The 15,487-nt window shown below is 40.3% G+C and overlaps 1 protein-coding gene across 1 annotated transcript in view; it reads left to right on the plus strand.

The window, feature by feature from the left end:
* The window catches only part of LOC120045888 (VPS10 domain-containing receptor SorCS3-like), a 100,797-nt gene that overhangs the window by 15,928 nt on the left and 69,382 nt on the right, over nucleotides 1-15,487 (plus strand). The window contains exon 2 of the mRNA XM_038990817.1: nucleotides 14,504-14,571. Coding sequence (XP_038846745.1) covers nucleotides 14,504-14,571 — 68 coding nt within the window. The remainder of the gene's footprint in view (nucleotides 1-14,503; nucleotides 14,572-15,487) is intronic.

Genomic DNA, 15,487 nt, shown 5'->3' on the forward strand with positions numbered 1-15,487 from the left:
CAAAGCCCTTCTCCACCGATTGCTCAGTTTGGCCGGGTGACCAACTCGATGAAGCGTCTTGGTGGTTCCAAATTTCTTCCATTTAAGAATGATGGAGGCCACTGTGTTTTTGGGGACCTTCAATGCTGCAGATATTTTTTGGTAGCCTTTCCCAGATCTGTGGTTCGACACTATCTTGTCTCGAAGCTCTACGGACAATTCCTTTGACCTCATGGCTTGGGTTTTGCTCTGACATGCACTGTCAACTTTGGGACCTTATATAGGCTGGTGTGTGCCTTTTCAAATCATGTTCAATCAATTGAATTTATCACAGTTCGACCAATCAATTTGTAGAAACATCTCAAGGATGATCAATGGAAACAGGATGTACCTGAGCTCAATTTCAAGTCTCATAGCAAAGGGTCTGAATACTTATGTAAATAAGGTATTTCTGTTTTTAATTATTAATACATTTGCTAACATTTCTAAAAACCCTTTGTCTCTTATTCAGGTGAGGAAAACATTTTATTTAATACATTTTAGAATAAGTCTGTAATATTACCATATATGGAAATAGGGAAGGGTTCTGAATATTTTCAGAAAGCACTGCATTTCAATTGACTGATATCCTTATATGAACTGTAACTCTTTGAAGTTGTTGCATGTTGCGTTTATATTTTTATTCAGTGTAAATAGGCTACCAGCTAAATGCTTGATATGCGTAGCTATAGATAGGCTAGTAGACAATGTAGGATAGACTTCGTTGTCTGCATAATGAAACATTCACCTAGTCAGCTATTGTTTTGATGGTGGACTGATTGTTTTATTTGGCATTAATAGATGGTTTGATACATCACAAACTTTCTATCCTAGCTGTGAGAACGCGATTGCGGCTAAGGTAGGCTATGGGCATATGCCTACAGGACGGTTGTATATATACTGTATATAAAAACATTTATTGGTTAATGAGTAGTTTGCTGTTGCATCAAAAATATATTTTACAATCTGCAATGTTTGAATTTCCTACTTTAATTACTAAACAAGTGAATACGTTATTGTTGCCAGCCAGCATTCTAAATAGCAGCATTGTGACACCATAGGCCTATAGCTTCGTGAAACGTAAATGTTAGGCTTAACATGAGAAAATAACGACCAAATAAAAATAAATATGTATCCATTTAAGCAAAGCTACTACAAGCGCTAGCACCACATAATCTGATAGCCTATTGATAGGAAGCTGCGTAGATGTTGCTATTTCAGAACCATGGACACCGATCAGTAGTCCACTTCGTGAGTGGCTGTCACATTAGATTTTATTTTTTTGGGGGGGGGGGGGAAACGCCGACTTTGTGGGGCCCCAGAGAAACTGCTCTACGCCAGTGTGGGTATCCCTTGAAATTGTATTTAAATCCTGTGTTGGGCCCCTTAGGTTACTCTGTAAAGCACCAGTCCAACATAAGTGTCTGCAGTCTTCTATCCAGAGAAGGTTTGTATTTCAGTGTTCCACACTTCTCATACAAACTGGAGGTGATTCTGTCAAGATGAATGATCATATCGAACACCTATCTACACCATTAGAATGAAGTGATATTTGAGTATGTTCTTACAGTATGTTCCAGTGGAAGATTGGAGGGATGTAGTTAGGAAGCATGACAAGTCTTATTCAACCCTAATGTTTCTAGTTTGAAATAAATAGCATTGGCCAAGTTGTCCTTCCTACCTCTGTTAAATTAAATAACCACTGGTGCAATCCATGTTTGACTGCTGCTTGGCCAACTCTGGCTACATGAGTTATTCTTGACTAAACCGCATCCCCAACCAACGAGAACACTTTGAATTTCAGAGTTTTCCGACCTCGACTGGAAACCTTGTGAACTGGTAGCATGGAGACGTGATTTTGTCAGAAGTGCGTGAGAGAGAGAAAGAGAAAAAAAGAGAGATGTCCAGCTGGTATCACAATGTATATCAAAATGAAATTATGTCTTGAACACCTCTGTTGCCTTGGAGTCTGTCCATTCAAGCATCTCCAAAGAATCAAAATGTCTGCATTGGCGAACAGCGCTTGTAATATAACTTTAATGTATCTATCTGCTCGTTGTGCCGTGGTGTTTCGCAAAAGATACAGGATTGGAATTCAATCAGGAACAAAATCAGGCACTCAGTCAATTCTAACAAAAAAACAAGAATAAAATGTTAAGATAAGGGATGACTGATCTTCAGAGTGGGAGCCATTCTGAAAATGATTGGTTGACTTTACTCGGGCAAGGCTCTCCCCACATCAATAAAACAGGAATACATGCACTGCTTTTGGCCTTCCAGGGTCCTTCATTTCATGTACGCATGTGAGTGATCATATGTATTAAATTGTATTTACCTAGAAGGTTCAACATAATTTTTGCTGCCATTCTTGTTTGTTTTGGGTATTTACATAAGTGCAATACTGCATCATAGACATTTTTGAATTTGCAATGTACCTTCTGCAACATCAATAGCCAAGCATTACATATACAGTATGTTAGAGGTTCATTGCTGCTCGGTCCCCGGTCGCTGCAGTATTTACATGTATAGTAGTTGTTCTCTATTAACATGAGCTGCAGTTGCTCTGGCTAACAATAATGAGAGAGATGTACGAACATTTTGTTTCCAATTATGTACCCGTGATGAATCCACTTAGGACAATTTTTATTCTTAGTCATCTGCCTGGGCAGCCTGCTGGCCCTGCGGTGGATTGCCGTTGACCTAATTCAGTGGGTCAGTGTTAGTTAACAGTCATGAAGCCAATGGGGAGAAACAAAAGACGTGGGCGACGCTCTCACAATTTAGACAACGTTGTCTTCGTTGTCTATGATTAGCCTAAACCCAAATCTTAGCCTGACACTTGTGTTAGGGTCAATTACAGTCAAATAAACAGATCATCTATAGAATTGTATGATTTGTTCTTTATAAGTCTAATGAAGGGTGAAATTAATAAAGTATGTTACAATGCCTCTGGCATCACTTAAGTTGTGAAAATGAAGGACAACCAATGCCTTTTGGTGTGATATGATATGGCTTCATTACAAAGCATTCCCTACAGGAAAGAGGTTTAATTACAGACAGATGTTATTTACCATACTAAGTATCAGGCTCCTTTGCCTCTGACCCATCATAACCAGCAACACACGAAGAAACGAATACTACCCTACACTTTGGTGGGACTTTTTTCCTCCTCTCATTTTTTCAAAGAGGCAATTAGTTTGAACATCAGAGCCATTTAACTAAATCTGTATTCCAAATTACTTCTGACTGTGGTGTTGGTCCTTGCAGACATGGCACATTTAGTTATGTAAATGGTTATCTTTCTCTTTGATTGATTGGTTAATTAACCTGGAATGGAGATAGTCCAAGCCGAGAAGAGTTGTTGTTTGATGGGTATATTGGGTTTTGGCATTGTTCTCTAATTCTTGTGTGGCTTTTTTGGTTTAATGACTCGTTCTATGGGTCCCACAAGGTTAATGTGTTTAAACTCACTGTAATTTAGCTTTCTTTCAGTCTCCATTTTTAATTTATGTGGTAACGGCACATTGTTGCTCCTCTCTTGATATTTATCTAATGCTCTCGCTCCGTCTCTCCCTCCCTCTCTTTCTACCCCCCCTCTCTCGTTCTCTTTCTCTTTCATGGGCATTAATATGGAGTTGGACCCCCCATTGCTGCTACAACAGCTTTCACTCTTCCAGGAAGGCTTTCCACTAGATGTTAAAACATTGCTGCAGGGACTTGCTTCCATTCAGCCACAAGAGCATCAGTGAGGATTTGCACTGATGTTGGGCAATAGGCCTGGCTCACAGTCGGCGTTCCAATTCATCCCCAAGGTGTTCGAAGAGTTTGAGGTCAGGGCCCTGTGCAGGCCAGTCAAGTTCTTCCACACCAATCACGACAAACCATTTCTGTATGGACCTCGCTTTTGGCATGGGGGCTTTGTCATGCTGAAACAGGAAAGGGCCTTCCCCAAACTGTTGCCACAATGTTGGAAGCACAGAATCATTTAGAACGGTTATTCCCAAACTGGGGTGTGTAATGCCGTCAGGGGTATGCTAAATAAAAATGTGATTCACATTTTCAAACAGTCCACTTAGATTTTCCAAAGGGGCTATACATTTGGGTGATGTTTTATTCTTTCCTGAGTATCCTCGTTTCACTGCCAAAAATATAATGAAACCATCTAGTGTTCAGCGAAATAACAACACAATGTAAAATAATTAACATCCAATCACATTAACCGTTGCTCTCTCGTGGGAATTCCACTAACGGTCCATATGTAGCCAAACGTAGCTGCTGCTCATTCCGTTTGCTCTAAAATTTATGAATGGTTAAAAAAAGGAAGGCCCGTGTCCAGCTCTACTGGTAGTACTGCTACTACCAGCAGTGCTACACCTGCACCTGTCGACGACACAAGTTGTACTGCTTCCACGAGCAGATCCAGTGCCAGCGTCAGTAATTCTACATTTGTTGCTAGCTTAGCTAGCATGGACACTGACAGTTGTGAATCTGATGCAGCCGAAGAGCTACTGCCCCCTTACGAAAGCACCGAACAACAGACAGGGACATTGGACCATCATAGAGGCGCAAATATGATGAGAACTACATTGATTTGGGGTTCACTTATATGGTGAGTAGTGCCCTTCCTCAGCCACAGTGTGTTTATATGTGCAAAAGTTCTCACAACTCGATGAAACCTTCAGTCTTGCGCAGACATTTAGAAACAGGCCAATTAGAAAAATAAGCCACAAGTTTTTTGAGCAAGAATTAGGACGACTTTTGAGTAGTAAGACATGTTTAAAAGCAACAGATACCATTAATAAGGGGCTAGAAGCGTCTTATATGGTGAGCTATCGAGTGGCTAGGACAGGCAAGCCCCATACTATTGTGGAGGACTTAATTATTTCTGCTGCCACGGATATGGCTGGGACAATGCTGGGGGAAAAGGCCCCAAAAAACTATACAGACAATGCCTTCATCAAACAACACTCTTTCACGACGCATCAGTGACATGGCAGGAGATGTTTTGAAACAATTACTGCTTTGCATATAAGCCAGTGTCGTGACGTTGTATTAGTTAATGTGACGACTGTTGCTCATCGAATGATTACAAGTTTCTAATTACGTGATTAACTGAATCAAGCAATTATTAACTCATTAACCTGGGGCACCATGGGAAAACTAGTTTTTATTGAGTTTCTATTTCCCAAATTAACTCAAAGAATATCAGAATATCGAGTTTACCACAGCCGCTAATTAACCAGTTGCCTCTAACAATCTCGTTCTGAACGTCGTATAGCCCGTGATTCTGCACGGACCCGGGTCTCACTAATGAATTCGTACCACACCAATCTTAGTTGAATGTTTATTTACTAAAAAGCTAAAATGATGATAAAAGATACAAATACACAAAAACACATTCTAGGCTATTGATTAGAACTTAGTATAACGGGCCAACACACTATGGCGCGTGTTACCCAAAATGGGGATTTAAAAGAGAGAGAAAGAGAGAAAGTACACGAGAGGAATATACATTTGGGTGAAATTGTCAGCTATGCTCATTCTAACCCTAGCCTTGCCCCAAACTGCCGCTGTTATGAGTCAGAATATAATGATGTAATTACTTGTGGAAGGTCTCCGTGGATTTTCCCGCGTGGACCGTTCAGGCTGCTCAATGACGCACTTCTCCTGCACACCTCTCTAGGTGTCCTCACGATGTCCGTGTCCTTTGGCTTACTGGCCTGTTCCCTTGTCCTTGCTCTGGAAGGTGTCTTCGGAGGACAGATAGCTCTGTAGCTCAGAGCTCACAGCGTAAAGATGAAAGAGTGTAGATACCACGATTCGATGGGGAGTGGAGGCTAGGTGGTTCGGCTTGAATTCACCCGCTTTAGACACCGCTACTCATCCATAGCTTGGGTAGAAAAAGATTTCTTTGTCTTCAAACTTGTTGCGTTTTGGGTTCGTTGACCTTTTAGACCTTTGGCTGCAGCTCGGGTCACTTAGTCTAATCTGTTAATTCTGCACTCACAGGTTTTATACCCTCGGGTCAGAAGTGGGCGTAACCGCCTTCAGGGCAATTCTCTGGGCGTACCAAGTTTAAGGGGCAAGGTATAGATTTTACTCAAATCCAATTTTAGACAACTAACTTCACATTTCATCTTTACCGAAACATTCTCTTTGATTTGGACATTTTCCACACAACGTACAATGTATAAACATCAAGCATATACGAGGAAAACTCTTAACGTTACAATGCTTTCATAATAACGTCATCTATTAACCTTTAATAACAAAACAAAAATGACATACATTTTCATATTCCATCTATCGTCATGACCACCATTGTAGTTGACGGAAACCATTGTTCCAAAGTCCCTTTATTGCATGTTTACAGTTCTGAGGCTGGTTCTCCATAGTGAGAGGGACAAAGGAATGTTGTCTGTGGCCTCAGAATTACCATGGGTGTGAGGGGTCATAAAACCCCCACATCTTCAGACCCCTAGATCTCTCCTCCTCTGTTGGGGTTGAGAGATAATCTGTAGGGTTGTGGTGTAACCTGACCTGATCAGGACAGTCATGACACCAGTGAATTCTATGCGTTACAGCAGGATGAGTCAACAGACGTGGCGGGCCTGGCACAGCTCCTGGTATATGTCTGTTACGTTCATGGGGGGTCAATTAAGGAAGACATCCTCTTCTGAAAACCAGGACAACAGGAGAGGATATTTTTAAAGTACTGGACAGGTTTCTGACATCAAATGGACATTGGTGGTCAAGATGTGTTGATATCTGTACTGATGGCGCAAAAGCAATGACAGGGAGACATAGTGGAGTGGTAAACGCGCGTACAAGCAGTTGCTCCCGATGCCATTTGGGTACACTGCAGCATCCACTGAGAGGCTGTTGCTGCCAAGGGAATGCCTGACAGCTTGAAATATGTTTTGGACACTACAGTGAAAATGGTTAACTTTGTTAAAGCAAGGCCCCTGAACTCATGTATTTTCTTCATTATGCAATGATATGGGCAGTGACCATGTAACGCTTTTACAACATACAGAAATGTGCTGGTTATCAAGGGGCAAAGTATTGACACATTTTTTTGGGAGAACTTGCACAATTGGTGGCTGACTGAATACTTTTTTGCCCCACTGTACTTGTCTTTACTCCACACTACTCTAGATCTCTACATCTACATCTACATCTTTGTCTGCTTTTTTAACCACAATCTGTCCATTTTGGACAATGATTGAACTCCATCCCTCTCTGTCTTAGAAAGATGACGTTGTGTTTGGTTGGAGTCAATTTTACCCTTAAACAGATTCTCCACATCAAAATTCACTTTCTTGGCAAATGTATTTAGTGTGGCATTCTGGATGATGGGACAAAAGGTGGACTTGGGCTTAAAATGTGTTTTTGAGGGCACAGAAACTTCCTGACCTGAGACACTGGTGTCTGTATTTGGAGAGATGTTTTGCTTGTACCAGGCCTTCAAAATCAGATTCCTGTAGAAATGAAATGGATCAATCTTTGTATTGAATTCATTAGTTGAGTATGTGGGGGCAAAGGACAGTCCTTTAGACAAGACCTTTACACAATCATCAGAAAGGGGTTCTCCAGAAATGTTGCTCACAGCCTTGGTCTGGTCCTGCTCGTGTGGTTGAATAGTCTTGATTTCTTCCTCCCCCTCCGTTTTGGCCTCTTCTGCGTCCTCTCCCTCTCTTGTTGAGGAACCTGCGTGACTCCTCTTCCTGGTCTAAAAAATCTTGGGAGGAGCTGGCCTGTGAGTGTCTGGGGTGATCCTCATCGTCACTGCTTGTAAAGTTGAAAGAAACAGATCAAGGCTTCCTCCTCTGCAGATGTGATTCTGAATTCATGCGGGTTGGTTTTCTCCAGGCAAAGACCTTGCCATCTCTATAGTCTACTTCATCTCTTCTAAATTGTCTTAGCTTGTCTTGCTTCAATGTCAGAGTGAATGTGTCTACTTTCTCTTTCAAGATCTCATCACATTGTGCTTCGTTAGAATTGTCACTGGTCTGTGATTTTCCTTTATACTTCTTCTATTTCTGTTTCGACTACTTATCTGTCTTTTTTAGATTATTATATTAGAAGTAGCATTAGGTCAAAAGAACACATGTTGAGAATAGCCTCCCATTTATCTCTCAATTCAGTTTTACCTTGTGCTCCATTAGCTGGAAAATTCATAATACGGAGTCCTCTGGGGATTAGGTCTTTCCTCCAATAGTCAGACAAGGTGATAGAATTGAGGTCAAGTTTGGTGTCTTTCTGCGCTTATGGACTGCCCTCTTCAATTCAAACCACAGGTTTTCAATGGAGTTCAAGTCCGGAGACAAAATGTTGGGTTTGTGGTCAATTAACCATTTCTTTGTAGTATTTGATGTGTGCTTGCCACTTCCAGCAATCCTTCTCTTGAAACCAAACTCACCACTGGTGTGAGTGGCCAAAAAGCTATATTTTCAAGTCCTCCAACAATTGTAAACGCCTGGACTTTGCTAAACTGCATTGGCACTTGGATTGGAACCTGTGCTATGGTCAGATGACATTAAAATAGAGCTCTTTGGCCAAACACACTAGTGGTGAGTTTGGCGTCAAAATAAGGATGGATAAGCAGATAAGAACCCCATACCTACTGTAAAATATGGGGATGGATCTTTGATGTTATGGAGCTATTTCGCATCCATTGGTCCTAGAGCCCTTGTTAAGGTCAACGTCATCATGACCTTTACCCAGTACCTGGACATTTTAGCAAAAAAACTGGTTGCCTCTGCTAGGAGGCTGAAATTTGTCCGTAAGAGGATCTTCTAGCAAGACAATAATCCCAATCACAAACAAATGGTTAATTGACCACAAAATCAAGATTTGCAATGCTATCTCCGTCTCCAGCCCATTATCAGCCTCAAAACATCATCCTGTCACACTTATCTCAACTGGCCATGCTCCCAGTAGGCTCTGCGATGCCAATGGGAAAAAATGAGCATCAACCAATTGACACTTAACGTAAACTCACCCCATTCCGTACAAATGTGCGTAACCGCGACATTCAAACGAGGCTACAAAGAAAACTAATGGGACTGTAGCGACTGTGTTGACTTCAAAATCGGGGGTGTGAACTACGTTTCTATTCAAGCTTTGATCGACATGGTAATGGCTCTATAGTATACAGTTGAAAAAACTGACCCTCCGTTACATCTTGACGTGTCATGTCGTAACATACAGCACGCATAAAGCAACTATTTCTGTCTTACAATCTCTCTCCACCAGGTGTAGCACTTCTCTCATCGTTTAAAAACAAGAAATGGACAGTGACGGGGGTAAGGGGGGATACCTAGTAATTTTTTTCGTCATCATTGCATGCGATCATCATTCTCAAAGCCGCTGTTTACTTCTAAGATCACTTTAGCACCGCCCTAAAAACCCGATTCAAATTCCACACAAACCTTCAAATAGGTATGTAATGACACATTATATAAACTCTTTATAGTGTTTTATTTACATTTTAGAGGCGATAAGGTGATAAGTTGGACAGATCGAGTGAAAAAAGCAATTTTCCCACATGGCATCTGTCCTTCTCACTATAACGCATTAGTTTCGCTTCCCCACCCGCCATTTTTAAAAACACCCGAATGAGCTCATTGCCTTCTTGAATTATGCAGAAACGGGCAGCGTGAAGGTCTCGGCATGAATTCTGTTGGAAAGGGGGGAAATTGTGCTTTACAATGGTATTGAAATTACAGTTGATCTGGAAGTATTACGTTTTTGGGGCGCTAAAATAAGGTCAATTGTATGGACCAAGGCGATGTACGAGTTTACGTTATATCATTAAATTGCTTTCAATGGAAAAAGATGAGTGCCATAGGGATAACGCTTATGTTTCATTTAACCTTTTATTTTCTATGCAAGTCAGTTAAGAACAAATTCTTATTTACAATGAAGGCCTACCCCGGCCAAACCCTAACGACGCTGGGCAATTGTGCGCCGCCCTATGGGTCTCCCAATCACAGCCGGTTGTGATACTGCCTGGAATCAAACCAGGGTCTGTAGTGACGCCTCTAGCACTGAGATGCAGTGCCTTAGACCGCTGCACCACTCGGGAGCCCATATGTCAATACATTGCATTCCATGGTAAAAGATGAATGCCACAGGATGGTGTCATGAGAATTTTGTTCTCAATGTTCATAAACTGAACTTCAATTAAAAAACTCTGTCTGTTACTAAGAATTTGTAAGGTTCTTATTAAAATTAAACAGACAGAGGCCAGTCCACCATAGTCAGCATGTTTATTTACGAGAGCTCTGCTTATTATTTCCTGTACATTGGTCTATATACCTCACATTTCGTCAAATGTCCCTCATCCTCTCAGAAACAATGACAATATAGTTTACAAGTCTTCTCCTTCTCATACATTGCCTGCTACCTGTTATACAATCTACTACAAGCCCAAGGTCTCTCCCCTCCCTGGGTGGGGACAGAATGTCATGAAAGGAACACAGTAGTACAGCTTGTCTGTCGATAACTCTTATCATTTGTTTCACACTTGCACCCTGCTTACATACTAAAAAGGAACAAAAAGTCCTTGTTCTAATTCTGACTAAAACTACACACATCAGATTTAGATTTATGATTCTAATAAATTTCATACAATCATACAATGACAGGGTAGAATTCTCTTATAGTTCTATGTTAAATGTATACATCATTTAGTCACTATTCATAAAAATCATCACAGTTGGACATGTACTACAGCAATGAAATGCATGTAGAACTAGCACACCTACATCAACATATAATTGGTTAAATACTGACTGTTCAATTTTTTATATTGCAGACTACAAAATTAATTTTGATATAATCTGGTTTTTGATGGAGAGAGAAGGAAAATCGAATGTTATTTGTCATATCATATCAAATGTATTTATATAGCACTGGTGTTTTGTGGGTACTATTTAAACCTGTTTGGGCTGCAGCCCGACACCGGTACACTTATGACAACATCCAGCTCAAGTGCAGGGCGCGAAATTCAAAATATTTTTTTTTTAAATATTTAACTTTCACACATTAACAAGTCCAAGACACCAGATGAAAGGTGCACATCTTGTGAATCAAGCCAACATGTCCGATTTTTAAAATGTTTTACAGGGAAGACACAATATGTAAATCTATTAGCTAACCACGTTAGCAAAAGACACCACTATTCTTACTCCATCAGTTTTTGACTCCATCAGTAGCTATCACAAATTCGTCCAAATAAAGATAAAAATAGCCACTAACCAAGAAACAACCTCATCAGATGACAGTCTGATAACATATTTATTGTATAGCATATGTTTTTTTCGAAAAATGTGCATATTTCAGGTATAAATCATAGTTTACATTGCAGCTACATTCAGAAATTGCACCGAAAGCAGCCATAATATTTACAGACATCAACGTCAAATACCTAATTACTCATCATAAAACATTTCTGAAAAATACATAGTGTACAGTAAATGAAAGACAGGCATCTTGTGATGCCAGACAATATTTCCGATTTATTAAGTGTTTTACAGCGAAAACAAAATGTTGCGTTATATTAGCTTAGCTTAGCACAATAGAAACACTTGGGCGCCGGCGACTACGACAGATATATGAAATAACATCATAAATTGGGTCTTACTTTTGCTGATCTTTCATCAGAATGTTGAACAAGGTGTCCTTTGTCCAGATGAGTCGTTGTTTGGATTCAGAATGGCAACTTTCTCTCTCCATTTAGCAAGCGTGCTAGCCGGGTTGCACGGATCTCTCCATGTAAACAAACCAAAGAGAACGGAACACGGCAAAACTCCCGAAAAAATTTCAATAATCTGATGAAACTGTATTGAAAAAACATACGTTACGATGATATGGTGACATGTATCAAATAAAATCAAAGCCGGAAATAATATTCGCCTATAACGTCAGCAAAACAAAAGGCAACCCCACTGTCCAAATTGCGTCCTTCAGAGTACCGGAAATTGGGTACACGTCATTCCAAGAGGGTTTATTCCATCCCAGATCGAGATAATCACCTCCTTTCTTCTCTCACAGCCTTCTTGACACCCAGAGGAAGGTGTATGAAGTGTACGTAGACTCTTACGTTCATTGCCCATGTATAGGCATGAAGAGGAAGAGAGCCTCGATTTCAGACTTTGAACTTCCGGGTCAGGAAAAGTGCTGCAGAAGGAGTTCTGTTTCACTCAGAGAAATAATTCAAACGGTTTTAGAAACTAGAGAGTGTTTTCTATCCAATAGTAATAATAATATGCATATTGTACGAGCAAGAATTGAGTACGACGCCGTTTGAAATGGACACATTTTATCAGGCTACTCAACACTACCCCTTGCAGCCATAACAGGTTAATGAAGCTGCCAGTTGAGGACTTGTGAGGCGTCTGTTTCTCAAACTAGACACTCTAATGTACTTGTCCTCTTGCTCAGTTGTGCACCGGGGCCTCCCACTCTATTATATTCTGGTTAGAGGCAGTTTGCGCTGTTATGTGAAGAGAGTAGTACACAGCGTTGTAACAGATCTTCCGTTTCTTCGCAATTTCTAGGTCTTCTGAGATCTCTTTTGTTTGAGGCATGGTTCATATCAGGCAATGCTTCTTGTGAATAGCAAACTCAAATTGTGTGAGTTTTTTAATAGGCAAAGCAGCTCTAACCAACATCTCCAATCTTGTCTCATTGATTCGTCTCCAGGTTAGCTGACTCCTGACTCCAATTAGCTTTTGGAGAAGTCATTAGCCTAGGGGTTCACATACTTTTTCCAACCTACTGTCACGTTCTGACCTTTATTTTCCTTTGTTTTGTCTTTATTTAGTATGGTCAGGGCGTGAGTTGGGGTGGGCTGTCTATGTGTGTTTTTCTATGTTGGGGTTTTGAGTTCGGCCTGGTATGATTCTCAATCAGAGGCAGCTGTCAATCGTTGTCCCTGATTGAGAATCATACTTAGGTAGCCTGGGTTTCTCTTTTGGTTTGTGGGTGTTTGTTTCCGTGTCAGTGTTTGTCGTCACACGGTACTGTTTCGTTTGATCACATCGTTTATTGTTTTTGTTCCTGTGTTCAGTTTTTGGATTTTTATTAAAGACATGAACACTTACCACGCTGCGCTTTGGTCCTCCTCTCTTTCTCCCGAAGACGATCGTTACACCTACTCTGTGAATGTTTAAATGATGTATTCAATATAGACAAGAAAAATACAATAATTTATGTGTTATTAGTTTAAGCACCCTGTGCTTGTCTATTGTTGTGACTTAGATGAAGATCAGATCAAATTTTATGTAAAATTTATGCAGAAATCCAGGAAATTCCAAAGGGTTCACATAATTTTTCTTGGCACTGTAGCAGAGTAGGCTGCGGCCCTTCGAGAAGCCAGATTTAGACATTGCATATAATTGAACAGTTACATTTAACTTAATGCTGTTCATATAAATAAATAATTTAATATAATTTAACTGTTTCTCGCAGTTATCCCAGGAAAATAAATCTTGGTGTCCCTAGTGTCCCTTACAGCTTATCATGAGGTATTCTAGTTCGGGTGAGCTGAACCTCGATTGCGCACCAGCTGTTAATAAAGAGACACACACCTCCCCCTTTGAGCTTACCCGACGCTGCCATTCAGTCTTGCCGGTGCATAGTAAAACCAGATAGATGTACATTGTCCTTGTTCAGCCACGACACCAAGAAACATAGGATATTACAGTTCTTCAGGTCCTGTTGATAAGATAGTCTCGAACAGCGCTCGTCCAGTGATTGTACGTTCGCCAAATAGAACGGAAGGCAGAGGCGGTTTATGTTTTCGGCCACCCTGACGTAGTTTCGTCAGGGTGCCCGCACTCTCTTGCACCGCCTTTTTCTTTTCCGAGTCTCGGGGATTAGGGCCTGGTCCGGGTGAGGACTATTTCCTGCGTATCTGACTTGTTGAATTAGAAATCTTCATCCAAATTGAGGTTAGTGATCACTGTTCTGATGTCCAGAAGCTCTTTTCAGTCATAGGAAACGATGGCAGAAATATTATGTATAAAAAAGGTTAAGATCAGTGAACAAAAACACACAAAATAGCAGAATAAAATGGCTGTTATCCATTGCAGAGCCAGTCTTGACGAGAGAGAGGGAGTGAGAGATTGAGAGAAAGGTTGGAAGACTGGCCATACTTAATTTTGTTGTTCGCTAAACGATTTTTGGAGTCCACCGTCATGTAGGCATCATTCCACATGAGGTACTGATAAGACACTTGACAGCTTGCATGGCTGTTCAGATCATTACAACCAACAGACTGGCTGATCTAGACAACCTGAGGATCATTCATCATTGTGCTGTCATACAAAGATTATAGTTTATGGTAATGTAGCAATAATAGTGTATACTCCATGCTGTTAGACACAGCAAATGCATGGTGTAAGTGCACTTGATTGTAGATATATATGTACTTGCAATTGCATACAATTAAAATGCTTTTTGTTTTTATTTTTAGGTGATCCTGACCTTGACGAAGCAGTATGACTTTAACTTGGGTGCTTTCACTGAGAGTTCTCTCTGGAGGTAAGACAATAAAATGCTAATTAATTACTTAAAAATCATACAATGTGATTTTCTGGATTTTTGTTTTAGATTCCGTCTCTCACAGTTGAAGTGTACCTATGATAAAACATTACAGACCTCTACATGCTTTGTAAGTAGGAAAACCTGCCAAATCTGCAGTGTATCAAATACTTGTTCTCCTCACTGTATATTTTGAAACCCCACTATGAATTTTATCCCAATAGCCAGAAGGTGGTGCCATGGGACGCATTGAACTACAGAAATTCAGCCGTGGCAATATATTCATTTTGACAACAGATATTCTGCGGTTAAACAACTGGGATGTTATTACATCTACTGAGGTTGGATTTAATTGATCTGAGCATTCTGTTAAAGTTTTTGTTATTGGTTTTATCTAAGGAAGGAAATATATCTACTCCTAAATATTTTAAATGGGAAATTATTGGGATTCCATAAGTAGAGATGGATTCCTTCATCAGGGTCTTGAGAGGCAGTAGGGCTGATTTGGTTAGATTAATTGTATATCTTGAGACAAAGCTGAATTCATCTATGATCTTCAATATGTTTTGGAGTGATTGAGATACATTGTCTTGATATAGTAAAATATCGTCTGCGTATGAAGTGATCACTAGATTTGAGGGAAATTTGCTATTTTCTTCGATTGACAATTTGCCTGGGCCAGGAGTTCCGTGGATAATAAAATAGCAAGGGAGAAATTGGATTGCCCTGTCTGCTGCTTCTAATGATTCTGAATGGAGCAGATCCAATATTGCCTGCAATAACTATGGCTGAGGGATTGCCATATAGCATTTTAGTCATATTAATGAAATTGGAGTCAATTCCCATAAATTCCAAGACAGACCAGAGATATGATCATTCTAGTCTATCGAAAGCTTTTAGAGATAATACAGCCCAA

This window comes from Salvelinus namaycush, chromosome 4 (assembly GCF_016432855.1).
Source record: "Salvelinus namaycush isolate Seneca chromosome 4, SaNama_1.0, whole genome shotgun sequence".
Classification (NCBI taxonomy): Eukaryota; Metazoa; Chordata; class Actinopteri; order Salmoniformes; family Salmonidae; genus Salvelinus; species Salvelinus namaycush.